The following is a 26,786-nucleotide window of genomic DNA, read 5'->3' on the forward strand; positions in this document are numbered from 1 at the left end:
GCTGATGAGTGGGGATTAAATCTTGCCTTGGTTGCACAATCCTATTCCCCACTGAGAACAGGGTACTCAGTGAATGGGGTGGGTCCCAAACATAATGCCTTAGGGTAGAGATGGTGTTTTTCTATGCCCTGGGAGTTTGCTCAGAGCTGATCCTTCTCCCTCCGGCTCCCCTTTCTCCCCCTCCCTCCTCGCAGACTCGGAGCCTCATAGAGACCTTCCCCCGCCGGCTGACTTCCTCCACCTACATCGGCCGCCCCATTGAGTTAGACAAGCTATTCCTCTCCAAGGTCAAAGTGCCCCACACCTTCCTCATTCACTCCTACACCCGGCCCACCGTCTGCCAGTACTGCAAGAAGCTCCTCAAAGGCCTCTTCCGCCAGGGCCTCCAGTGCAAAGGTGAGGAGGGGGGACGGGACCCCGAGGGAGGGATCTGGGCCTCCCATCTGCCTTGTGTTGGAGATCTTCAGCCGTGTTCTCCGGGACTTGTTGGACTGCAGCAATAAAACTTCCAGCACATTTGCAAAGCTAAGCAGGGTCCGGTATGGTTCCAAATTGGGTGGGAGACTGTGCTTTGATATTATTGCATTGCAGGGGGGTCAGGCTAGATGACCCTTGGGTCCCTTTTATGATTCTTTGACTACAACTCCCACCATCCCCAGCCAGCTTTGCCCCATGTTCAGGGATGATGGGAGTTGTAGTCCAGCAGCACCAAGGCAGGACATTTGCAAGTCCTTTATTCCAAGTCTGGCCATTGGCCCATTTAGACCAGTATGTTTTGCTATGCCTGGTAGAGGCTTAGTTGTGGGTTCCCGTTTAAACCTTTTAACGCACTTTTAACGCTCTTCCACCCCCGCCTTGCCTCCTTCCCCAACTCCTTCCAGATTGCAAGTTCAACTGCCACAAACGTTGCGCGACTCGGGTGCCCAATGACTGCCTGGGGGAGACGCTGTTTAACGGCGGAGGTGAGTGACGGCCGCTGTTCTCGTTGTGTGGAGGTGGCTGGAGGGGAGGGACCTGGTTTTAACTCTTGGGATGGGTGTGATTTAGCTTAGGACCCACCAGTTCAACGTGTGTCGATCATCTGGGTAAGGCTTCTGTTTGAGCCTCCAGAAGCTGAAACAGAAATGTTGGGTTGGCTCAAAGCTCTTTGCAAAAGTACTCTTTGAAGAAGTTCTTTGCCGCCAAGGAGGCAAAGAGAGGAGAAGACAATTGTACAAGCTTCTTTCTCCTCTCCTTCACCCCGCGCCACTGCTGCTTACTTGCTTAAAGCAGAAGCGTGGAGCTGCTTCAAAGAGCGCTTTTGCAAAGAGCTGTAACCTCCATGCTCATCAGCTGATGAGTGGGGATTAAATCTTGCCTTGGTTGTACAGTCCTGTTCCCCACTGAAAACAGGATTGCAATTAATTAATTAATTCATTATTATAACAACCACCGTTTCTTCCCGCCCATCAGCTGACATCACCAGTGATGCCGGCTGATTGACAGGTGGGTGTGCCTTGAGGGGGAATAGCCTTGTGGGCCAAATTGAACTTCTAGGCATGGCAAGATTGGCCCAACGGCCGGGTGCTCCCCACCCCTGGTCTACCCTGACTGGCAGCAGCTCTTTAGAGTGTCAGTCTGGAGCCTCTCCCAGCCCTACCTGGAACTGAACCCGGAACATTCTGCACGCAAAGCCAGATGCTCTACTGCTGAGCTACGGCCTTGCCCCAACGATTGGAGAAGTCTTGGATATATTTTATTTCTCTCCTATGACCCTCCCAGATGTGCAGATGGAAGAAGCCAGCGACCTCAGCGAGGCTGACAAGAACTCGCTCATGGATGAATCGGACGACTCTGGAATCATCCCCGGGTCCCATTCAGAGAACGAGATGAGGATGGGCGAGGACTCCGACGACAGCAAGTCCCGGGGGTGAGGAAGGGCCGGCCCTGAAACCACAGCTTCGTTTTCATTCCTTAGGTCCTGTATGGGGTTTCCCTTCACGGCTGGATCCAACCTTTCACTCCCCTTACAGCAGCTGCAATATTTGTTAACGTTCCGTTGCTGCTGTTCTGGCAGTGTGGACACACTGAAAATGAATGGCTTTCATGGTCTAGATTTCTTCACTAGGCTGTAAGGCAAAGATAACTCGCATCCTCTCTCGAAAAGGTTTCTCGGTTTCCCCGTCCACCTCTCCCATGATTTCATTACACTTTCCCCCTTTTTTTTCCTTCAAAAGGAAAAATTTTCTAGCACAACCTCTGTCCTCCACCAGTGTTAAGACTACAATTCCCATAAGAACAGGCTGGGGGTGATGGGAATTGTAGTCCAAAACCTTTGGCATGGCAATTTCTCCCCTGGCATTCCTAAGAATCCAATTTTTTCTAGTATATTATTTGTTCATGTCCATTATAAAAATAGTTATTGAGGCTCGGTCCTAGAGTCCCCCTTTTCCTCTACGCTCATGCTGCCGGTGATGCCAGAGGGCTTTGTTGACTTAAGACTCAGAGACCTGGGTTTGAATCCCCCACATAGCTGCCAAGCTCACCAGGTGACTGTGAACCTGTCACCAATTCTCAGGCTTAACACTACCTTACAGGGTCGTGGGGAAGATAAACTGTGGTGGGGCAAATCTGTTAGGAAGACAAATTGGGGTTGCGGAAAAATTCATGGTGTGAAGGGCAGGATATACATTTGAGGAACAGTCATTATCTCCCAATCCTTACCTATATGCCGCTTTCATGGCATATAATACTACTACTACTACTACTACTACTAATAATAATAATTTATTATTTATACCCCGCCCATCTGGCTGGGTTTCCCCAGCCACTCTGGGCGGCTTCCAACCAAATATTAAAATACAATAACCTATTAAACATTAAATGCTTCCCTAAACAGGGCTGCCTTCAGTTGTCTTTTAAAAGTAAAATAGCTTTAGGCGCCAGGCAAAAATGTTTCTCTTTAGCCAGGTGTGTTTATTATCTTGTATTTTTATGTTGCGGGCCTCCTTGAGGTTTACGGATGAAGGGCGGTTTACAAATTCAATTTAAAAAAAAACCTTCTATGGCCTTTTAACTGTGGGTGGGAGGGAGAAGTTGCTGTTTTGGTTTTGCTTGTATTTTCGTTTTATTGTGTTTTCATTTTGCATTTTTGCCTTGTGAACTTCCCTGTGGTCTTCAGACAAAAGGCGGAACGCGAGTTCAAGAAATAATTGTTTAAAAAATCCCGAGGGGCTTCCCATGAGCACACGAGCCCAGTTTTAGTTGCATCTGTTGTGGCTCTCTTCCCCCTCCCAGCGCTTTCGGACCCACCAAATTTAAAGCGCACCTCCTGCCTCTTCTTCCAGATCCATGGGTTACATCCCCCTGATGCGAGTGGTCCAGTCGGTCCGGCAAACGACCCGCAAGTCCAGCACGGCTCTGAAGGAAGGCTGGGTGATTCACTTTAGCAACAAGGACACCCTGGTGAGTTGGAGGAGTGGGGTGAGACTGGGGTGAGACTGGGGTGGATGGGCATTGAGGCTTGGCCTCTGGAATAAATTATTAATAATAATAATTTTTTTATTTATATCCCGCCCTCCCCAGCCGAAGCTGGGCTCAGGGCGGCTAACAACAATAAAATAATACAACATTCTAAAATCATTTCATTATAAAATTAATTCAAATCAAATTGATGGCAACCACTGGGCTAGAGCTCTGTGAAGATTGCCAAAGGAGGGAGTCAGGCTGTGCCCTAGCCAAAGCCCTGGTGGAACAGCTCTGTCTTGCAGGCCCTGCGGAAAGATGTCAAGTCCCGCAGGGCCCTAGTCTCTTGTGACAGAGCGGCTTAGTCCTGCTGGCCACATGACCCGGAAGCTGGACTCCGGCTCCCTCGGCCAATAAAGCGAGATGAGCGCCGCAACCCCAGAGTCGGTCACAACTGGCCCTAATGGTCAGGGGTCCCTTTACCTTTTACAACCCCTGGAATGCCATGACCTGTAAAAACACTTATTTTCTCTCTTCCCATTCCTGCAGCGGAAACGCCATTACTGGCGCCTGGACAGCAAATGCCTCACTCTCTTCCAAAACAACACTAGCAGTCGCTACTACAAGGTAAATCGGCCATCCCCTAATATTCAGGGTCCTCAGTGTGGATGAGGATGGGAAAGCTGGAGCGGGAGGTGGGATTTATGGGCGGCAACTGCCCTCTTGCAAATATTTCTGAAGCTGAGCCGAATGTCCTAAGGGGGAAGAAAAAACTCTGTCTGCAAGGAAGGCTCTTGGGGGCGGGGCAAAGGTTTGATTGATCCACAGCTGTGGGGCTCTTGGGAGTTGTAGTTCCAAACATCTGGAGGGCACCAGGTTGGCAAAGGCTCCCCACCTCTTCTTTGCTCCTCCTTTGCGGTCGGAGACAATACAGTGGTACCTCGGGTTACATAAGCTTCAGGTTACATATGTTTCAGTTTTCAGACTCCGCTAACGCAGAAATAGTACCCTGGGTTAAGAACTTTGCTTCAGGATGAGAACAGAAATTGTGCTCCGGCGGCGCGGCAGCAGCAGGAGGCCCCGTTAGCTAAAGTGGTGCTTCAGGTTAAGAACAGTTTCAGGTTAGGAACGGACCTCCAGAACGAATTAAGTTCTTAACCCGAGGTACCACTGTAGTGCAGTTTCAAATTCAGAAATGCAGAGTCCCTGCATGACAGTCGCACCCTCTCACAGCCATGCCTCTTCTAAGATTATGTGATAATCTTATAATTATGCAATTATAGTGAGGGAGGCATTGCAACGATCGATGCAGCTCTCCCAAGCTGCATCTTTCAGCCAGATCTGCTATTTTCTGTGCATTTACATGGGCAGACGATTAGGAGTGCTCCAATATCTTCTTTTAGAGTGGCTCGAGTTGTGTTTTCCGTTGCACATAGAATCATAGAATGAAGAGTTGGAAAGAGACCATGAGGGTCATCTAGTCCAACCGCCCCTGCAATGCAGGTTTTTGTTTTTTTTGCCCAATGTGGGGCTCAAACCCATGACCCTGAGATTAAGAGTCTCATGCTCTACTGACTGAGCTATCTCAGAGCCACATAACAGAACTTCTGCGCCGTTCTCCTGAACGCCTTGTGCTTTCATTGCTCCTAAATATCCACCGTGGCTCAAAAGCTCCCCTTTCACGCTCCTGGGGTGCTGGAGACAGGGACCCCACAGCAGAAATAGTTGTGGGTCTTTGTCCCCCACCTCCGTGACCGCGGACCACGACACCACTGGCCCTAGATCGCAGCCAAGATGGCGTTCCCTGTAGCCGACCAACAGATGCGCTGAAGTGAAGGCAGGAGACTTTGCCCTTTCCCTGGCTTGGCTTAATGACTTCATTACTTAGCGCAGCCTTTCTCCACCTGTGGGTCCCCAGATGTTGTTGAACTACAACTCCCATCACCCCTAGCTAGCAAGGCCAGAGCTCAGGGATGATGGGAGTTGTAGTCCAACAACATCTGAGGACACACACGTTGAGAAACGCTGACTTGGCATCAGATGGGATGTGTGGTGTTCTCATGAAATCAGCTTAGGGCGAGGAAACCATGAAAGAAGATTGCAGTATTTGGGACTTCCTAGTTTAGAGAAAAGGGACGTGGGTGGCGCTGTGGGTTAAACCACAGAGCCTAGGACTTGCCAATCAGAAGGTCGGCGGTTCAAATCCCCGCGATGGGGTGAGCTCCCGTTGCTCGGTCCCAGCTCCTGCCAACCTAGCAGTTCGAAACACATCATAGTGCAAGTAGATAAATAGGTACCACTCCAGCGGGAAGGTAAACGGCGTTTCCGTGCGCTGCTCTGGTTCACCAGAAGCGGCTTAGTCATGCTGGCCATGTGACCCGGAAGCTGTACGCCAGCTCCCTCGGCCAGTAAAGCGAGATGAGTGCCGCAACCCCAGAGTCGTCCACGACTGGACCTAATGGTCAGGGCTCCCTTTACCTTTACTTTAGAGAAAAGGCAAGAAAGAGGCAACATGATAGAAGTTCATCACATTATGCCTGGCATGGAGAACACCATCTGAACGCCAGTTGCTGGAAATGCCAAGTGGAGAGAGTTGTTGGTCTTCTCTGATTACCATGAGATCAGGGGGCTGAGCAATGAAGGCTGATTTCTATTTCCTTTTCCTGTAGGAGATTCCGCTCTCGGAGATCTTGGCCGTGGGTCCGGCCCAGGACTTCTCCCTGCTGCCTTCGGGCGCCAACCCTCACTGCTTTGAAATCATCACGGCCAAAGCCACCTACTACGTGGGGGAAAGCGGCGCCCCCAGCAACCATCAGCATGCCGGGGACAGCCTGGAGAACGCCAGGACGTGGGAGAACGCCATCCGGCAGGCCCTCATGCCGGTCGTCCTCCAAGGGGCTCCGAGCGCCCAAGGAGAGGCGCCCCACAGTGAGTGTCTGCCCTGGACTGGTTGGATGCAGAGGGATGCTGGGATGTGCCACCTGGGGGACCCCGAGGGAAGAAGGCTCAGCGCCCAGGGAGTGGAGGTGGGGTGACGATGACAGGGAGCAGACTGGGAGGAGGAGGTGTCAGAAGCTGGAGAGGTACAGTGGTGCCTCGCAAGATGAAAAGAATCCGTTCCGTGAGTCTCTTCGTCTTGTGGTTTTTTCGTCTTGCGAAGCAAGCCCATTAGCGGCTTAGCGGCTTAGCGCTATTAGCGGCTTAGCGGGCTTAGCGGATCAGCTGTTAAGCGGCTTAGCGGATCAGCTGTTAAGCAGCTTAGCGGCTTAGCGGATCAGCTGATAAGCGGCTTAGCAGATCAGCTGATAAGCGGCTTAGCGGATCAGCTGTTAAGTGGCTTAGCAGCTTAGCGGATCAGCTGATAAGCGGCTTAGCGGATCAGCTGTTAAGCGGCTTAGCGGATCAGCTGTTAAGTGGCTTAGCGGCTTAGCGGATCAGCTGATAAGCGGCTTATCGGATCAGCTATTAAGTGGCTTAGCGGATCAGCTGTTAAGCGGCTTAGCGGATCAGCTGTTAAGCGGCTTAGCGGCTTGGGGAAAAGGGGGGGGGGAAGGAAAAAAACCCCGCAGGAACTCGCAAGACATTTTCGTCTTGTGAAGCAAGCCCATAGGAAATTCGTTTTGCGAAGCACCTCCAAAACGGAAAACCCTTTCGTCTAGCGGGTTTTCCGTCTTGCGAGGCACTCGTCTTGCGGGGCACCACTGTAACAGGATTTAGTGAGCAGGAAGAGTCGGTGGCAGAGAGCAGTTCAGAATCGGAAGCAGAAGCTGGAGAGGAGGGAGGCCGAAAGGCAGAGATAGACTGGTGAAGGGGCCGGGGGGTCTCCCCTCCCTGCTGGTCCCCCAGAACCCAAAGAGGTATGAAGAGGCAAATCAAAGACAGGCAAGATGGTGGTGCCTCAGATAGTTTGGGAAGCTATCAGGGAAGGAGGAATTCACTACAGTGAATTACTGTATTTTTCACGCTATAGGACGCACCCGACCATAAAACGCACCTAGTTTTAGAGGGGGAAAACAAGAAACTAGAATTCTCTCCCTTTCTGTGCAGCGCCCCTTCAGCGAAGCGGCAGGAGAAGCGGAGCCCCTTCCATTTCTCCTCCCGCTTCGCTGAAGGGGCGCTGGCAGAGAGGGAAAGCTGCGCAGCGCCTCTCCAGCGAAGCGAAGCCAGGAGAGCAAGAGGGATCGGTGCGCACTGATCCCTCTTGCTCTCTTGGCTTCAGCGAAAGCAACGCGAAGCCATGGAGCCTGCATTCGCTCCATAAGACGCACAGACATTTCCCCTTAATTTTTGGAGGGGGGAAAGTGCATCTTATAGAGCAAAAATTACAGTAACTTCATCTACTCCATGTGATTTACTCGCTTCTGACGCAGAGGTGGGGACCTTTAACCCCCCAGATGCCCGATTGCGCCCTTCCAAGCCTCACTCTCTGGCCCCAGTCCATGATATCCGGAGAGCCCCAGACAGTACTGGTCTAGGTGGGCCTTGTAGGGACGCGAGTGGCAACTGTGGTCTAAACCGCTAAGCCTCTTGGGCTTGCCGATCAGAAGGTTGGTGGTTCGAATCCCCGCGACGGGGTGAGCTCCTGTTGCTCGGTCCCAGCTCCTGCCAACCTAGCAGTTTGAAAGCACACGAGTGCAAGTAGATAAATAGGTACCGCTGCAGCGGGAAGGTAAATGTCGCTCTGGCTTCCATCATGGTGTCCCGTTGCGCCTTAAGCAGTTTAGTCATGCTGGCCACATGACCCAGAAAGCTGTCTGTGGGCAAACGCTGGCTTCCTCGGCCTGAAAGCGAGATGAGTGCTGCACCCCATAGTTTCCTTTGACTGGACTTACCCGTCCAGGGGTCCATTATCCTTTTACCTTACCCAGGTGGGCCTTGTCCCCTGCACAGCATTGGCATGTGATCCATCGGGAGATGGGCTCAGCCCTGACTTCTACCTTCTGCCTTCTTCTTTCCAGGGCAAGCGTCATTACGAATCTCTGTGTCCAACAGCCAGATCCAGGAGAACGTGGTGAGTTCTGGGAGCACTGGGTCTCCTTGCCTGCTCCTTCTCCTTGCCTGCTCTTCACCCCTAACTTTGGCTTGGGAGGGGTCCCTCGCCCACAAAGGTTACTTTTTTAAAACAAAACACAATTCATTTGTACAACTACAGGATATCGCCACCGTCTACCAGATCTTCCCGGATGAAGTTTTGGGCTCTGGGCAATTTGGCGTCGTCTATGGAGGTGAGTTAAGAACTTGGCCAGACACTCTTTCCCCGATATGAGTCTACCTGGAGTGGTGATGCCATAACACCTCTCCACCTTTAGATGGCGCTGGTTGCTAATCTAGTCTGGCCTCTAAAGCAGATTGGAGCGGATCCCACCGCTCTGGCCGCCAGTTGTGGCTGATCCGAAACTCTATAACCACCGCAGGTTATCTCATTTTTTTTGCGTGAGGTAAAACCTTGATGCTTGGAGACTCAGGCAGAAGGTGAACCAATAAAAAAAAAAGGTTTATTTGATGGAGCAAAGTTGGCAAAATCAAGTTCTTTTAGGAAACAGTTAAATAATTTATAATTATACTAAATCTACTGGCTTCTATAGTAAACGCACAGCTTCTTTTAAGCTTCAATTGCTTATTTTCAGTTGTTACTCTTCAGTCACATGTTGCAGGTTTCTAGATGGTAAATGCTCAGTTTATTTCGAGTTATTTCACCTCAGTTCCTTAACTCATAGGTGTTACAGCTTATTACTTTGGAACGTAAACAAGGTGGTACTTTCTGTCAATTTCCCAGTCTTCTATCAATCGGATCACCGCATCTGTTTTTTCCATATATATTCATATATTGTTTTCTTTTCCTCTGCACATTTTGGTGCCTTTTTCTTTTCTTCTTTGTATCACTTTATTTCTTCATAACTGAAAAATGTTTGATAAAATATTCAAGCCAAGATCCGTCCTAACTGGAAGGAGACCCAAGGAGACTTTATCCTCACAGCTTCTACTTCTCCTTGTTCAAACTCAGCCCTCCAGTTTGTTCCTGTCTAAATGCCCTCGCAAGACACCAAACACAGTCCTCCTATGTAAACTCAGAAATATTTTCCTCAGAGCAGATATTCCACACACAGAACAGAACCAAACTCTCCTCTCCTTCCCGCTCTCTCTTAAACCCTCTGAAAACTCCCTCAGAAACGGCTCCTTTTATTTTCCCTCCCTAAGTGCTGGCTCCGCCCCCTTCTGACTCGCTGTCTTGGTAGCCAATCAGAGAGAGGCTACAGCCCTCTGGTGGAATTTCAGGGTACTGCCACGATGGCAGCCAGGATTATTTGTGCTCATTAAAATGGAAATAAGATTCTGTACTCGCCAAGGGGGAATGGCAGACTAAATTAATGGATGACGAAATGGCAGAACTTACAGGAGCAATAAAGAACCAAGAGGGGAGGGGGGACTTTATAAAAGATTAGAGAAAATTCATGGATTATCTGAAATGTTGTATAAATAAAAGTTCTTTAGCAGGATGAATTTAAACCAAACGGTTAAAATTAATGTTAAAAGATAACTAAGGAGTAATTATTAATTGGAGTAACAAAGAAGATGCATTATTGTAAATTTAAAAATGTAAGAAACTGCAAAAGGAGGGGGAGAAGTTAAAATACATATATTTGTTGGAAAATACAGTGGTACCTCGGGTTAAGTACTTAATTCGCTCCAGAGGTCTGTTCTTAACCTGAAACTGTTCTTAACCTGAGGTACCACTTTAGCTAATGGGGCCTTCCGCTGCCGCCACGCAATTTCTGTTCTCACCCTGAAGCAAAGTTCTTAACCCGAGGTACTATTTCTGGGTTAGCGGAGTCTGTAACCTGAAGCGTATGTAACCCAAGGTACCACTGTACTGGATTGTATTTATGTCAAAATATTTCTGAAAAATAAAATTGATATAGAAAAAGGAATTTCGAGAGACTCCTTGTATCACCAGACTCTGGTCTAGCTCAGCTGTCCATCACACAGAGACAGCCACAGAGACAGCTCGGACTCCCAGTGTCATAGCCCATCGGGATGATGGGAGTTTTAGCCATCATTTTGTTTGAGGGGTGGCTGCTGCTGACCTAAACCCAATGGTTGGGCCAGTACCATCTGCCTTCTGCCAGCCAGCAACAGCCCCTTCCTAAAATGTTGGCTTCCCTTCTTGACGCCCCCAGGGAAACACCGGAAGACGGGCCGGGACGTGGCGGTGAAAGTGATTGACAAGCTCCGCTTCCCCACCAAACAGGAGAGCCAACTGCGCAACGAGGTCGCCATTTTGCAGGTGAGCGGCTGGCGGCGGCCATTTTGTGGGTGTTGTCGCGGGAGGGCTGGTGGGAAAAGGGGTCTCTTAAGTCCCTCTGAGCCTCATCCTGACACCTCACCTTGTCTCTCTTCTTCTTCTCCCCCACACCGCAGAGCCTGAGGCACGCCGGGATCGTGAACCTGGAGTGCATGTTCGAGACGCCGGAGAAGGTCTTTGTGGTGATGGAGAAGCTCCACGGAGACATGCTGGAAATGATCCTGTCTTCGGAAAAGGGCCGGCTGCCCGAGAGACTCACTAAGTTCCTCATCACGCAGGTAAGGTACATGCCAGCTAGCCCTGGTGATCATCTAATGGTTATCGGACGGATTTCCCCCCTAAATTGATTTTTGAATTCTAAATATTCACGTTTTATACTGTATTTTAAGCTGTTTTTTATTGTACCAATTAAGTGTTTTTAATTGGCTGTTAGCCGCCCTGAGCCCTGTTTTCTGAACCGGGAAGGGCTGGGTATAAATAAAATTTTATTATTATTATTATTATTAAACATACACCTTCCAAAGCCAGAGAAGGTGCACGTCAACCAGCGCCCACCAGGTGGCAGCAGAGCCTTGCCTGAGGATGCGCTTCCCCTACAAATTCCGGGATTTGGGAAATCTAATATTTGCTAGCCATGCCTAAAGGGCAAAAGAGGAGCTTTCGCCTGGGTCTCTGAAAGCAGGAGGTGTGACCAGCCAGCAGCAAACAGAGACCAGCTTTCGGCAAACTGGCCCTCACCGGAAATTTCAGACTACAACTCCCATCAGCATCAGCGCAGATGGGAGTTGTATTCCAAAAGCATCTGGCAGGCACCAGCGTCGGGAAGGCTGTTGTAACACATTGCAGTGGGCAAGAGACCCCCCGGGACCTCTGTGATAATTCATGTCATGTGATCTGTGGGAGGCTGACGTGGGTAGAATCCTGACCGGCCAAGATTTGGGGGCTTTCTGCTCCTTGCCACTCCTGTTTTGCCACTCCTGTTTTTTGTCCTTTCCGCTCAGATCCTGGTGGCTTTGCGGCATCTGCATTTCAAGAACATCGTGCATTGTGACCTGAAACCCGAGAACGTCCTCTTGGCTTCGGCTGAGCCGTTCCCTCAGGTAAGGCTTCCTGTTCTGCATCTGAGAAAGAGCTGGATGCATCCCAAATGGCGTTCGGGATTTTAGAACGGAACCGCTCAAAACTGAGAGGCCCAGGCAGTGTCCCTTGGTGGTTTTCTTAAAGATTCGTTTAGGACAGGGCTGGGTTGCCCATGGACCTACAGATTTTTTTGCTGGATGGCAACTCCCATTATTATTATTATTATTATTAGTAATAGTTAATAGGGACGTGGGTGGCGCTGTGGGTTAAACCACAGAGCCTAGGGCTTGCCGATCAGAAGGTCGGCAGTTCATATCCCCGCAACGGGGTGAGCTCCTGTTGCTCGGTCCCTGCCCCTGCCAACCTAGCAGTTCGAAAGCACACCAGTGCAAGTAGATAAATAGGTACCGCTCTGGCGGGAAGGTAAACGGCTTTTCCGTGCGCTGCTCTGGTTCGCCAGAAGCAGCTTAGTCACCCAATGTGAGCCACCCCAAAAACCACTACATATAAATATAAAAGAGCTATTAAAAACATGCAGATAATTACAATAGAAGCAGCACAGCACCAGCCCGTTCATTAAAAGCCGTCAGTTCCCAAAAGCCCATTGTGATAAGAAAGTCTTCACCTGCTGACAAAAGGACAACAAGAAGGGAGCCAGTCTAACTCCTCTAGGAAGGGAGTTTCAAAGTCTGGGAGCAGCCACCGAGAAGGCCCTGCCATTATCCCGTTGTTGTTTTTGATGATGATGATGATGACTAAATTCCCATACCATCCTTCATCCGAAGATCACAGGGCGGTTCACAGCATAAAAATATACAGTGGTACCGCAGGTTACATACGCTTCAGGTTACAGACTCCACTAACCCAGAAATATTACCTCAGGTTAAGAACTTTGCTTCAGGATGAGAACAGAAATCGTGCAGTGGCGGCACAGCGGCAGCAGGAGGCCCCATTAGCTAAAGTGGTGCTTCAGGTTAAGAACAGTTTCAGCTTAAGAACAGACCTCCGGAACGAATTAAGTACTTAACCCGAGGTACCACTATGTCGGAATGTGTTTTGCCGCGTCGCATGGCGGCCTGTGGATCGTAAGGTTCCTTGCTTTACAATCCCGTAGGTGAAGCTGTGTGACTTTGGCTTTGCCCGCATCATTGGCGAGAAGTCCTTCCGCCGCTCGGTCGTGGGCACCCCGGCCTACCTGGCGCCCGAGGTCTTGCTGAACCAGGGCTATAACCGCTCTCTGGACATGTGGTCGGTGGGAGTCATCATGTACGTCAGCCTCAGCGGCACCTTCCCGTTCAACGAAGACGAGGACATCAACGACCAGATCCAGAACGCCGCCTTTATGTACCCGGCGAACCCCTGGCGCCAGATCTCAGTTGGCGGTAACTATCCAAAGGAGCTTGGTGGGATGGGGAGAGTCTGCCCTCGGAAATCGGCTGGCTTTCTGCTACAGCCATACCTCATGTTACGGACGCTCCAGGTTACGTGTTTTCGGGTTGCGGACCGCGGGAAACCTGGAAGTACTGGAACGGGTTACTTCCGGGTTTCGCCGCTTGCGCATGTGCAGAATAATAATAATAATTTATTATTTATACCCCGCCCATCTGGCTGGGCTTCCCCAGCCACTCTGGGCGACTTCCAAAAAAAAATTAAAATACTGTAATACATCAAACGTTAAAAGCTTCCCTAAACAGGGCTGCCTTCAGATGTCTTCTAAAAGTCAGGTAATTGTTTATTTTCTTGACATCTGATGGGAGGGCGTTCCACAGGGCGGGCGCCACTACCGAGAAGGCCCTCTGCCTGATTCCCTGTATCTTGGCTTCTCGAAGTGAGGGAACTGCCAGAAGGCCCTCGGTGCTGGACCTCAGTGTCCGGGCAGAACGACGGAGGTGGAGATGCTCCTTCAGATATACTGGACTGAGGCCGTTTAGGGCTTTAAAGGTCAGCACCAACACTTTGAATTGTGCTGGGAGCCAATGTAGGTCTTTCAAGACCGGTGTTATGTGGTCTCAGTGGCCGCCCCCAGTCACCAGTCTAGCTGCCGCGTTCTGGATTAGTTGTAGTTTCCGAGTCACCTTCAAAGGTAGCCCCACGTAGAGCGCATTGCAGTAGTCCAAGCGGGAGATAACTAGAGCCTGCACCACTCTGGCGAGACAGTCCACAGGCAGGTAGGGTCTCATCCTGTGTACCAGATGAAGCTCCCCTGGACACAGAATTGACCTGTGCCTTCATGGACAGCTGTGAGTACACAATGACTCCCAGGCTGTGCACCTGGTCCTTCAGGGGCACAGTTACCCCATTCAGAAGCGCTAAATCGTTGCTGACATGTGTCTGTCACGGATTACGTCTGCAACCCGAGGTTCCACTGTACTTGGATTCCCGGCCGGATCCTGAAGGGTCTTCTCAGATTCTTATATCATTTCCTTTCTCCCTTTCCTCCTGCCCAGCCATTGACCTGATCAACAATCTCCTCCAGGTGAAGATGAGGAAACGTTACAGCGTCGATAAATCGCTCAGCCACTCTTGGCTACAGGTATGCAGAGATGGCGGCGGGAGCCCAAACTCACCGTGGGCCCTGTTGGCTGGGGATGATGGGCTTTGTAGTTCTAGACATCTGTAGGGAACTGCAACTCTTCGATTTCAGGGCCACCTGGTCTGACATTCCTGCTGCTGCCATTGCTCTGGTTCCTTGTGGTCGCAATTGCGGGTTTCCCTTTGGGGAGTTTGATTGGCCGCTGTGAAAACGGGATGCTGAACTTAGATGATCCATTATCCTGATCCAGCAGCCTCTCTTTATGTTCTTCGTCCTTCTTACGTTCTCCTAATTTCTCCTAATATCTTTTCCCAAAGCAATTTTGTCCTAATAGGAAGCAATTTTGTCCGTTGCATTTTTTCAGCGCACCTGTTATACCAGGCTTCCTCAACCTCGGCCCTCCAGATGTTTTGAGACTACAATTCCCATCATCCCTGACCACTCATCCTGCTAGCTAGGGATTATGGGAGTTGTAGGCCAAAAACATCTGGAGGGCCGAGGTTGAGGAAGCCTGTTATACCGTCAAACCTCGGTTGTCGAACATCTTGGCTGCTTAATGTTTCGGAAGCCGAACGCCGACAACCTGGAAGTAACTGCGTTGGTTTTTGAACGTTCCTCGGAACCCAAACAGCTTCTGAGGTGCACCAAACCTATTGGTGTTTCGCAACTCTTTGACTAGTTGCAGGACCTTAGCCAGACCTAGGAGAGTAAACGCAAAGTTCACGAAAGCAATTGGCAACTTGGCTGCAGACGGGATGGACGAAGCAGGAACCAGGAACTTGTAGTTAGGTGTTTATTATATACAGCGGACTATTTACAGGAACAGAACAGAACAGAACACGGATCTTTGACTAGCTCTTACACAACTCGCAACTCTCAACTCCTACACTGACTCGTACTAACACAGTTAGAAGGCCATTAATCATTATTCCCGTGAGAGAGCTTGACCAATCAGGGAGCTGTCTCCATGCCTCTGTATCACCAGGCAGACTTACTCCTTCACATTGCCTTGGCTGTCGGGCCAAACCCTAATTGACTCTGTGTGTGTAGCTGAACATATGCAGATTCTCAACACATTTCTCTCTTTTTTTCACTTAGATTTCCTGCCCTCCCTTTGAATCCTCCCTTTTTTCAAACGTTTCAGAAGTCAAACGGACTTCCGGAACGGATTACATTCGAAAACCAAGGTTCTACTATTGTAACCCTGACTCGGTTGGAGTGCTGCATTGCAAAATTCAGAGCGGTGCAAATTTCAACAGGTGGTTGCAATATTGTAGTTCCCGTCTCATTTCGGGAAGCACGGATTGAGCAATTTGTCTCGGAATATCCCCCCATCCTTCGGTGTAACCCATGGAAGTACACAGAGCAGAGGCAGCAGGAGCTTTTGGCCCTCCGGGCGTTGTTGAACTACAACTCCCAGCGCCCAGCAAGCGTGGTCAACAGTCTAGGGTGTCGGGAGTCGCAGTTCAGCAACATCTGGAGGACCACAGGCATAGAGAAAAACCGACAAGCATCCCCTTCAATCTACAGATTTACATCTCTTCTTCCTTCCCCTCCCAGGATTATCAAACATGGCTGGACCTGCGGGAGCTGGAGAGCAGGATGGGCGAGCGCTACATCACCCACGAGAGTGACGACGCCCGGTGGGAACAGTTTGCGGCCGAGCACAGCGTGCCGTATCCTGACCACTTGCGGGTCCGGCGGCTGCACGAGGAGGAGGAGGAGGACGAACAGCAGCGGGAGGTGGACATGAAGGGCTTGACCGAGAGGGTCAGCGTGCTCTGAGCTCCTCCTGCTTACCGGAAGCTCAAATGAAGGATGGACAGGCACGCAGAACCTCGCACATGGCGTCGGCTCCGCCTCCTGGGGGCGGTGCCTTGTTCTGAAGGAGGCAGCAGCTCCCCCTGCTGGCAGTGCCAGGGAAGACGCTCTCGGAACTTTGCTCCACTTCACACCCAGAGTTCTCCGATGCTCTCCGATTCACTTATTTCATGGGGGCCTCATTGCGAGAGATCAGAAGCTGCTGAAGTAGAGGGAATGAACGTTGGGCGTTTTGGAACAGGCGGGGGAATGAGCCGGGCATTGTTCTGGTGCCTAAGGAGGGTGTTGCAATTCTTGACGCAGGAATAAATGTTGGGGAGCCCCATCAATAGAGGTTATGGGGGTGTGTGTTTAGGTTCTGAAATCATCTTGTCCTCCCGCTGTCAGGGGACTGGTTTCCAGTCTGGAACAGGGTTATGTCTCTTGGGGCAGCCGCAAAACTGACTTTGAATATTCCAGTGGAGCAAAAAGACTACCTCCATCCTCGGCTTTTAAAAGAGGTGGGCTCTGGAAAACCTCTCTCCAGCGACTTGCTCCCAAAACCTTGTTCTGCTTGGCAAACCTGGAATATTTTCTCTCCCCGCCCCCCAAACGTTCCCGCCCGCTCCATTCCTGTTTAAAAAGTTGCCGCCTGAAGCAACCCAGAAGGAAACAAACTAGTCCCTTGTGCACGAGAGAGACAAAACCGACTTTTCTTCTTCCAGCCCCAGCGTTAACGGCCAGCCTTCAGCACGGACATCTTGGCACCCGAGACCTTTGCAGCGGCCAGAGGCGATTCATTGAAAGGGGGGAAATCGCAAGAGGTGGTTAAGTTTCCTGGCTCTCACTCACTTCTTAAAGGGGTGTGTGTCTGTGTAGCCCTGGTGTCTGCCTCTCCTGAAATGACAGCTGTCTTTTGCAAGGCTCAAGTGAAACCAAGGATTAAAACCCGGTTTAGTTTTGGGGGGTTTTGAAAGAGGGGAGGGAAACATCTACAGAGCAGCAGCGATTGAAGTTTCCGCCTTCAGAGGACCCTGTCCACATGTTGTGTGTCTTTGCCGCAGACAAAAGTCAGCCTAGATTATTGTGGTGTCTTCACAAACACACACACACTTCCCAACTGGGACAAAGTCCTTGCCTGCCCAATATTGACAGGTCTGGAGCCACATCCGAGGCCTCAGCCCCGTGCGATCGGCTGCCTTCCTCCCCCTGGCAGAGGACATCGTGTGCCTCCTGGGCTATGCTCCTGGGTTTTCCGGCAAAAGCGAGAAGCCTCATTCTAGATCTGCAAGGATATCAGTCCTGCCTTAGCTCTGGACTCCCTTAACCTGGGCAGCTGCAACACCTCAAATGTCTCGTTTGGGGGGGAAATGGGGTGGGAACCACCAAATGTTGTATTGTAAATAAAAATGCACCTGAAGCACAGCTTAAAACCAAATGCACAGAGTGAGGCTCTTGATATGCGCAAATGGATTTGCATGGTCCAATTATATCCATGTACTGATGGATCTACTAGATCAGAGAGTGGGCGGGAGGGTTGCCTAGCCTGGGGCACATTTCTGGGTAGGTAGCACATGGCATGGGAAAAGTGGGCAAATATTTTTCTCCCTCTCACAATATAATTATTATCAGTGTCCAGGGTGGCTGTCTGCCAGCTCCACCTGGTATGCAGGCTGAGACCCTACCTGCCCATGGACTGTCTCGCCAGAGTGGTGCATGTTCTGGTTATCTCTCGCTTGGACTACTGCAATGCGCTCTACGTGGGGCTACCTTTGAAGGTCACCCAGAAACTGCAACTAATCCAGAATGTGGCAGCTAGACTGGTGACTGGGAGTGGCCGCCGAGACCATATAACACCAGTCTTGAAAGACCTACATTGGCACAATTCAAAGTGTTGGTGCTGACCTTTAAAGCCCTAAACGGCCTCAAAGGCCCAGTATACCTGAAGGAGCGTCTCCATGCCCATCGTTCTGTCCGGACATTGAGGTCCAGCGCCGAGGGCCTTCTGGCAGTTCCCTCACTGCGAGAAGTGAGGTTACAGGGAACCAGGCAGAGGGCCTTCTCGGTGGTGGCATCCGCCCTGTGGAACGCCCTCCCACCAGATGTCAAAGAGAACAACAATTACCAGACTTTTAGAAGACATCTGAAGGCAGCCCTGTTTAGGGAAGCTTTTAATGTTTGATGTATTACAGTATTTTAATATTTTTCTGGAAGCTGCCCAGAGTGGTTGGGGAAGCCCAGCCAGATGGGTGGGGTATAAATAATAAGTTGTTGTTGTTGTTATTATTATTATTATTGCCTGGGCCACGTTTCTGGGCAGGTAGCACATGGCATGGGAAAAGTGGGTCAAGATTTTTCTCCCTCTCACAACATTATTATTATTATTATTATTATTATTATTATTATTATTATTACTACTATTGATACACTGCCCTATAGCCGGAGGTCTCAGGGCGTTTCACAGAACAAAATCAAAATATAAAACCACAGAATATATAATCAAAGTAAAAACATCAACCCAATAACAACCCCCCCAAAAAACCCCCCATGTTTTAAAAGGGCATAGGGTGTCAATCAGGACCACCAAAGGCCTGCTTAAAAAGAAATGATTTTGCCTGGCACCTGAAGATGTGTAATGAAGGCACCAGGTGAACTTCCCTGGGGAGAGCATCCCACAGACGGGGAGCCACTGCAGAGAAGGCCCCGTTCTCGTGTTGCCACCCTCTGGACCTCTCAAGGAGGAGGCACACGAAGAAGGGCCTTGAAAGATGATCTCAGGGTTCAGGTAGGTTCATATGGAAAGAGGCGGTCCTTGAGGTATTGCAGTCCTGAGCCGTTTAAGGCTTTATAGGTCAAACCAGCTATAACTTGAGGACATTTCAAGAAGCTGAATGTTCGACAATTGAGAAAAGATGGAAGTCAGTCCTTCACACAGCATATAGTTAAACTGTCGAACTCCTACCCCGTAGGGGCCGGTAATGGCCGCCATTTTGGGTGGCTTTAATAATACAGTGGTTTCTCAGGTTACATATGATTCAGGTTACAGACTCCGCTAACCCAGAAATAGTGATTCAGGTTAAGAACTTTGCTTCAGGATGAGAACAGAAATCGTGCTCTGGCGGCGCAGCAGCAGCAGGAGGCCCCATTAGCTAAAGTGGTGCTTCAGGTTAAGAACAGTTTCAGGTTAAGAATGGACCTCCAGAACGAATTAAATACTTAACCTGAGGTACCACTGTAATAATAAATAATAAATTTTTATTTATACCCCACCCTCCCCAGCAAAGACCAGGCTCAGGGCAGCTAAAACCAGGTATAAAACAATCGATTAAAATACAACTTAAAAACAAGATTAAAATACAGCATTAAAATGCAGCCTCATTTCAGTAGAAACTCCAATCAAAAACTTTGGGGGGATGAAAACGTCAAATCTTCAGCAAGGCCATCTATCCAGACTGGTCCTATGTGGGCCAGAAAAAAAGCCAGGGAAGTCCCCAAATAGGAGTTCCAGCACAGAAGGAGAAAGGAAAGAGGGTGAGGGGATCAAGTTGATTCCAAGCCAAAGGCCAGGCGGAACAACTCTGTTTTACCGGCCCTGCAGAAAGAAATCAGATCCTGCAGGGCCCTGGTCTCATGAGACAGAGCGTTCCACCAGGCTGGAGCCAGTGATGAAAAGGCCCTGCCTCTGGTTGAGGCTAATCTAACTTCCTCAGGGCCCGGGACCTCTAGGGTGTTGTTATTTATGGCCCTTAAGGTCCTCCGCGGGGCATACCGGGAGAGGCAGTCCCGTAGGTACGAGGGTCCTTAAAGAGGACTGGGCAAATTCATGGCGGAGGAGAGGTCTGTTGATGGATACTTGATATAAAGGCCCTGCTCTGCATCCATAGTTGGAGGCAACAACGCTTCTGAGTCCCAGCTGCTGGAAGCCATAGAAAGGGAGAGCTGCTCTTGTGCTTGAATTCTGCTTGGGGGTTCCCCACAGGCATCTGGTTGGCTGCTGTGAGAACAGGGTGGTGGACTGGTAAGGCCATTGGCCGGATCCAGCAGGCTCTGTTCTTCTGTTATGAAATGGAACGTGATCTGAGTTAACAAGTAGGATACAGTGGTAGCTTGGTTCTCAAACTTAATCCGTTCTGGAAGTCCGTTCTTAAACCAAAGCATTTTTAAACCAAGGCACACTTTCCCATAGAAAGTAATGCAAAACAGATTAATCCATTCCAGACAAAAAACAGCCCCTAAAACAGCAATTTAGCATGAATTTGACTATCTAACGAGACCATTGATCTATAGAATGAAAGCAATAAACAAGGCGCTGTACTATAAATAAGACAATATTGTAGATGATGATAATTAAAAAGCCTCAAAAGCAGAAATGCTAAATAAATAGTAGAAACGAAAGTGCCAGACTTAATCCGTTTGACTTCCGAAAATTTCGAAAACCAAGGCGCAGCTTCTGATTTGTGCAGGCGCCCCAGAAACAATAGCTGACAGCCGCATCAGACGTTTGGCTTCTGAAAAACGTTCAAAAACTGGAACACTTCTGGATTTTGGGTGTTTGGGAACCAAGGTGTTTGAGTACCAAGGCGTTTGAGAACCAAGGTACCACTGTATCAGTATTTGGGGGAGCTGGGGGAGGAATAAACAATATTTTGTTCCAATTTGTGTAAGCTGCCATGAGTCTTGATCTGGCCAAAAGGCAGGATATAAATTAACATCATGGCCATCATTCACTCTACAGTGGTACCTCGGGTTACATACGCTTCAGGTTACATACGCTTCAGGTTACAGACTCCGCTAACCCAGAAATAGTACCTCGGGTTAAGAACTTTGCTTCAGGATGAAAACAGAAATCGCGTGGCAGCAGCAGGAGGCCCCATTAGCTAAAGTGGTGCTTCAGGTTAAGAACAGTTTCAGGTTAAGTACGGACCTCAGGAACGAATTAAGTTCTTAACTCGAGGTACCACTGTACTCTTTTTGGCACCTGCGAAAAACATTCAGGTTTGGACAAGCCTGCCCAAATGCTTAGAACGTGGAGGTAACTTTAATCTTCCTTAGTATTTTAACTTCTGTATGTTTTAAAGGAGGGTTGTTGATTTTTCTTGCTTTTTCTCTCTCTCCCCACCCCCCTTTTTGTAATCTGCTTTGAGGTTTGTTTGGTGTGATTTTTTAAACCATCAATAGTGTATAAAATTTACGTAATAAATAAATGAGGCCACTTTATCCGGAGGAGATGTGAGGGATAATGACTGGGGCTAATTGACGGGTTTGGCGTCGCAACATGTCCTGCTCAATTAGGGGTTAAATGAATGGAGTAGGAGCTAATTTGGGAGGGGGTTAACAATCAATTTAATTGGGTAATTTGGGTGGGGAATTGGCTGGCTTGCCTTTTGTGACTTTTAAATTCCACATTTGCACATCGACATAGCAACGAGCGTGTGCCAGTTTTATGCAAATGTTATCTGTGAGCCCACATCTTTTAAAGTACAGTGGTACCTCGGTTTACAAACTTAATACGTTCCGGAAGTCCAAAGCGTTCTTAAACCAAGGCGCGCTTTCCCATAGAAAGTAATGGAAAATGGATTAATCCATTCCAGACGATGAAAAACAACCCCTAAAACAGCAATTTAACGAGACCATTGATCCATAAAATGAAGGCAATAATCAATATACTGTACTATAAAATAAATAAGACATTATTGTAGATGATAAAAATTAAAATTAATTTTTTCCCCTTACATGCATTTCTTAACAAATCAGAAAGACAAAGAAAGGAGGCACAAAAAAGAAAAAAAGAGAGAGAGAGAAGAAGAGGGGGAAGTGGTCTTTTAGACAACCTTAAACTATTTCCCATTCTTTTGTAACGTTTTTGTCCTCTTGGTTCCTGGGTTTTCCAGTCAGATTTTCCATTTCAGCATTGTCCATCAGCTTGGTTTGCCATTCTCAGTGGCGTAGCGTGGGTTGTCAGCACCCGGGGCAAGGCAAGTAATTTGCACCCCTAACCCGTGGATTTGCGCCCCCTAACCCCAGATGTTGCGCCCGGTGCGGCCGGCCCCCCCTGCACCCCCCACGCTACGCCACTGGCCATTCTTCTCTGGTAAGGAGCTCCCCTTCCCAGGGGTGGAGCTTCAAGCTCTGGCGGGGGGGGCACAGAGAGCAGGCGGGGGCGTGGCTGGCGGCATCCCGGAGGCGTGATGCATGTCCCGGGGGCATGGCGCGCCACCTGCACCCCTGTTCCTCCGCCAGCGCCCCTTCCTCATTTAATCTCCTCCCCAACCAGTGAAAACGCTGGTGGACTTCCACCAGGACTTCATAAAATCAAAATAAACCCACAAGCTCTTTTGGAAATGTAGGAAAATGATCTTAAGACAGGGAGCTGGGGGAAATTAGAAAGCGAGAGGAACAGATTTGCCTGTTCCAAGGCATGCATTCAGAGACTGCGGTTGCCGTTAATGTCTGCTCAGCCACTCCTAGGCAGCTCTCCTTGCGTGCCAGACCCAGTGGATAATTGGCTTTTTTCTCGGCTTGAATCATTCTAGGAAGTTCCACAAAGGCAGTTTCTGCTTTCTGTCTCTCTGTTTTTCCACCCTGTGGTTCCTTTAGAGCAGGGGTCAGCAAACTTTTTCAGCAGGGGGCCGGTCCACTGTCCCTCAGACCTTGTGGGGAACTGGACTATATATATATTTTTTTGGGGGGGGATGAACGAATTCCTATGCCCCACAAATAACCCAGAGATGCATTCTATTCTATTCTATTTTAAATAGAAGCACACATTCTACTCATGTAAAAACACCTGTATACCTGAAGGAGCGTCTCCACCCCCATCGTTCAGCCCGGACACTGAGATCTAGCGCCGAGGGCCTTCTGGCAGTTCCCTCATTGCAAGAAGTGAGGTTACAGGGAACCAAACAGAGGGCCTTCTCGGTGGTGGCACCCGCCCTGTGGAACGCCCTCCCTTCAGATGTCAAGGAAATAAGCAGCTATCTTATCTTTAAAAGACATCTGAAGGCAGCCCTGTTTAGGGAAGTTTTTAATATTTAATGCTGTATTGTTTTTAACACTCGATTGGGAACTGCCCAGAGTGGCTGGGGAAACTCAGCCAGATGGGTGGGGTATAAATAAATTATTATTATTATTATTATTATTATTATTATTATTACCCAGAGATGCATTTAAAATAAAAGGGCACATTCTACTCATGTAAAAACACGCTGATTCTCAGACCATCCGCGGACCGGATTTAGAAGGCGATTGGGCCTGATCCGGCCACCGGGCCTTAGTTTGCCTACCCATGCTTTAGAGGCATATTGCTCATCAGTTTAAGGGGTGGGTGTTGGCCTGTTTCCTGCAGGGTGATGTTGCAACTGTTAACGGAGAAATCCGAGGGCTCCCTTGGAGAAAAAAACAAGGACGCCAGCCAGGAATACCAGAGCAAAACAGCAGCCAGTAGGCTCAGTCTTGATTGAAGACTGTCGCGACAGGACTCCCACCTGCCACCAGGTGAAACAAAATGGAAGCCCAGAACAAAAGAAGACCCCAACTTTTATTAGTTACTAATCCCCCAAAGTACACCCCTAGAACTACATCAAACTACATCATGACTACATCAGTGACACATCACAAAAAGGAAGGGTTGAGGGAGGAGTTGTGTAGTATCTTGTCACCTGTCCGGTTCCTCCTTTCCCCCTCCCCATGAGTCATTTCTAGGGGAGCTTGCAGTTTTCTGCCCCCAGAGGGAAGATCTGATCATTGTCCTTTGTTCCAGTCCATGTTGAATCCACTCCCATATGCAAGTCCTTTGTGACCTTGATGGTCTTCTGTCTGGGACCATCAAGGTTGTCATGCCAACTGGGCAGGGCCTCCTGTGTATGTGCTGGTATGCTCAAGGGCTTATGGCTGCCCTGTATCAAACCTTCCCCATTTTGTAGTCCTTCCTTCATGGAGTAAAATAAAAGTGGAACGGTGCAGATCTGATGTATGGTTGATTTTCTATGAATTTATAACAGATGCGAGGCGTATGTCGTGTGTGTGTGTGTGTGTGTGTGTGGAGTTTGTACAAACTGAATGATTGGGGGGGGGGGTTCCTGCGACACAGCGAGGCGACCACAGCTCGCATACAAGATACTTGCTGCAACTCTCTGAAAATGGGCAGGTCTATAGCGGCCAGCAGAGAAGCCAACTCAACGGGCAGCAGCCTTTCATAAGGACAGCATCCTCCTGCACACCTGAGGGCTGCCAGTTGGTGGGCAGGCCATGCGGCTCACGCACGGCTCCACCTTCCAATGGAGACGAATGGCCAAGGGCTCGGGACGGCCGACACCCAGCATCTGACGCCTGAAGCAGCTGCCTCACACTAGCTAATGGTAGGGCTGGTCTTCTTGGCTCAGTCCTGGCGCCTGGCTCTAAATTCAAGACGCTGCCTGGGTTCACCTCACGTTGGGCTGACAATGTTTGCAGATGTCGGTGACAGTGCACAGATTATCAGATGTGGAGCTGAGTGCGTCACGGGTCTCTGGGAAGTCCCTCTTTCCGCAGTGCAAATGACGTGCGTTTGTGTGTGTGAAAATCTCAGCTTTTCAGAATCTCACCAGCACGACTATTAATAGTGGCGGTAGTCTCTCTCTGTCTCTCCTTCCCTCTCTCTCTCTCTTTCTCATCTCTCTGTCTGCTGCTGCTATCGCAGAGTCGGGTGCAACTGCCTGCGTCTCAGAAAGCGAGAAGTGCGGAGAACTCCTGGGCACCCTCTCTTCTTTCAGGGGAGCCCAAAGATGTGTCTGGATTACACCAATGCCAGCTCTGCCCTTTCAGGTGGGGTAAAAATCACCTCCCCAGACACACCACTTTTGAATGGTAAGTATGCGATGACACAGACACACACACACAATTTACAGAACTTTAATACCAAAAGAAAAAACAGAGGAAAGGGGGGAAATAGTTTTTTAAAAGAATAAGAAAAGTTTTCACAATTGCCAGTGAAGAAGCCTAGGATATAGCTATGTGATTTACAGTGGCACCTTGGGTTAAGAACTTAATTTGTTCTGGAGGTCCGTTCTTAACCTGAAACTGTTCTTAACCTGAAGCACCACTTTAGCTAATGGGGCCTCCCGCTGCTGCCGCGCCGCCAGAGCACAATTTCTGTTCTCATCCTGAAGCAACGGAGCTCCAGAACGAATTAAGTTCTTAACCCGAGGTACCACTGTACTAGTTTTTGTTGTTTTATACTTCATATTATATTTCTACTTGAAGAAGAAGAAGAAGAAGAAGAAGAAGAAGAAGAAGAAGAAGAAGAAGAAGAAGAAGAAGAAGAGGAGGAGTAGTTTGGATTTGATATCCCGCCTTTCACTCCCCTTCAGGAGTCTCAAAGCGGCTAACATTCTCCTTTCCCTTCCTCCCCCACAACAAACAAACACTCTGGGGGGTGAGTGGGGCTGAGAGACTTCAGAGAAGTGTGACTGGCCCAAGGTCACCCAGCAGCTGCATGTGGAGGAGCAGAGACGCGAACCCGGTTCCCCAGATTACGTGACTACCGCTCTTAACCACTACACCACACTGGCTCTCGTATAGTCCGCCTTTCTTCCAAGGAGCTCAATGAGGCATGCATTGTTTTCCTGTTTTATCCTCACAACGACCCTGCAAAGTAGGCTAGGCTGAGAGCTGGCGCCTGGTCCAAGGTCACCCAGTGAACTTCATTAAAGGGAAGCTGTCTTCAGCATTGATAATATTACTAGTGTCCTCATCTTGAGACACCCCCAAGAAATCTTGGCTCCCAACTCTTTGCCATTCTCTGGCCACTAAACTTTCCCAACTTGGCAGGGCAAGGGACTCTAGGGAACGGGTGGCACAGGGACGCTGGTGTATCTGTTATTGAGTCCTCAGCAGTTAATCACGGCATCCATCAGCTGGCTGCAGCGGTTGGCACGGGAAGAGCAAGGGAGAGGGAAGGAATCTGGTCCAGCTGCTGTTTGAATTAACAATTAGCAGAGTTGAGCAAAACTGAGAGCGGTTAACCCAGCAAATACATAGCTCTCCACACCCCAAACCACCACCTCACAAGTTTGGGGTTTTTTAGGGGGATGCACAAGGGAGGGGGTTGCTGAGCACCCCCACATTCTCAGCCCACCCTATAGCTAGGATTGAGCTCACATTTTAAAGGTAAGCCTGTGCAGTCCATCACTACTGGGAAAAGCATACCTTTAACTATATGGACCTTTGTTGGCAAGGTGATGTCTCTGCTTTTTAAGACGCTGTCTAGGTTTGCCATCGCCTTTCTCCCAAGGAGCAGGCGTCTTTTAATTTCGTGACTGCTGTCACCATCTGCAGTGATCATGGAGCCCAAGAAAGTAAAATCTCTCACTGCCTCCATTTCTTCCCCTTCTATTTGCCAGGAAGTGATGGGCCCAGTGGCCATGATCTTCATTTTTTTGATGTTGAGCTTCAGACCATATTTTGCGCTCTCCTCTTTCACCCTCATTAAAAGGTTCTTTAATTCCTCCTCACTTTCTGCCATCAAGGTTGTGTCATCTGCATATCTGAGGTTGTTGATATTTCTTCTGGCAATCTTAATTCCAATTTGGGATTCATCCAGCCCAGCCTTTCGCATGATAAATTCTGCATATAAGTTAAATAAGCAGG

General features: G+C 49.2%; 2 protein-coding genes and 1 long non-coding RNA gene across 4 annotated transcripts in view; 2 read left to right on the forward strand and 1 right to left on the reverse strand.

The window, feature by feature from the left end:
* Positions 1-17,598, forward strand: part of PRKD2 (protein kinase D2) — a 47,920-nt gene extending 30,322 nt beyond the window's left edge. For both annotated transcript variants that reach the window (XM_081921976.1, XM_081921977.1), the window contains exons 5-18: positions 195-396; positions 882-962; positions 1,762-1,909; positions 3,327-3,444; positions 3,994-4,071; positions 6,114-6,372; positions 8,403-8,455; positions 8,597-8,669; positions 10,623-10,729; positions 10,864-11,025; positions 11,749-11,847; positions 12,942-13,209; positions 14,275-14,360; positions 15,921-17,598. In XM_081921976.1, coding sequence (XP_081778102.1) covers positions 195-396; positions 882-962; positions 1,762-1,909; positions 3,327-3,444; positions 3,994-4,071; positions 6,114-6,372; positions 8,403-8,455; positions 8,597-8,669; positions 10,623-10,729; positions 10,864-11,025; positions 11,749-11,847; positions 12,942-13,209; positions 14,275-14,360; positions 15,921-16,145 — 1,959 coding nt within the window. In that variant the 3' untranslated portion in view covers positions 16,146-17,598. The remainder of the gene's footprint in view (positions 1-194; positions 397-881; positions 963-1,761; positions 1,910-3,326; positions 3,445-3,993; positions 4,072-6,113; positions 6,373-8,402; positions 8,456-8,596; positions 8,670-10,622; positions 10,730-10,863; positions 11,026-11,748; positions 11,848-12,941; positions 13,210-14,274; positions 14,361-15,920) is intronic.
* Positions 1-26,786, reverse strand: part of LOC309376262 — a 237,797-nt gene that overhangs the window by 89,230 nt on the left and 121,781 nt on the right. The window lies entirely within an intron of this gene.
* Positions 1-26,786, forward strand: part of STRN4 (striatin 4) — a gene marked incomplete at its 5' end in the record, with an annotated part of 182,692 nt that overhangs the window by 81,008 nt on the left and 74,898 nt on the right. The gene's annotated exons all lie outside the window — the stretch shown is intronic.

The sequence above is a fragment of the Podarcis melisellensis genome, assembly GCF_964234715.1.
Source record: "Podarcis melisellensis genome assembly, chromosome: 8".
Taxonomy (NCBI): domain Eukaryota; kingdom Metazoa; phylum Chordata; class Lepidosauria; order Squamata; family Lacertidae; genus Podarcis; species Podarcis melisellensis.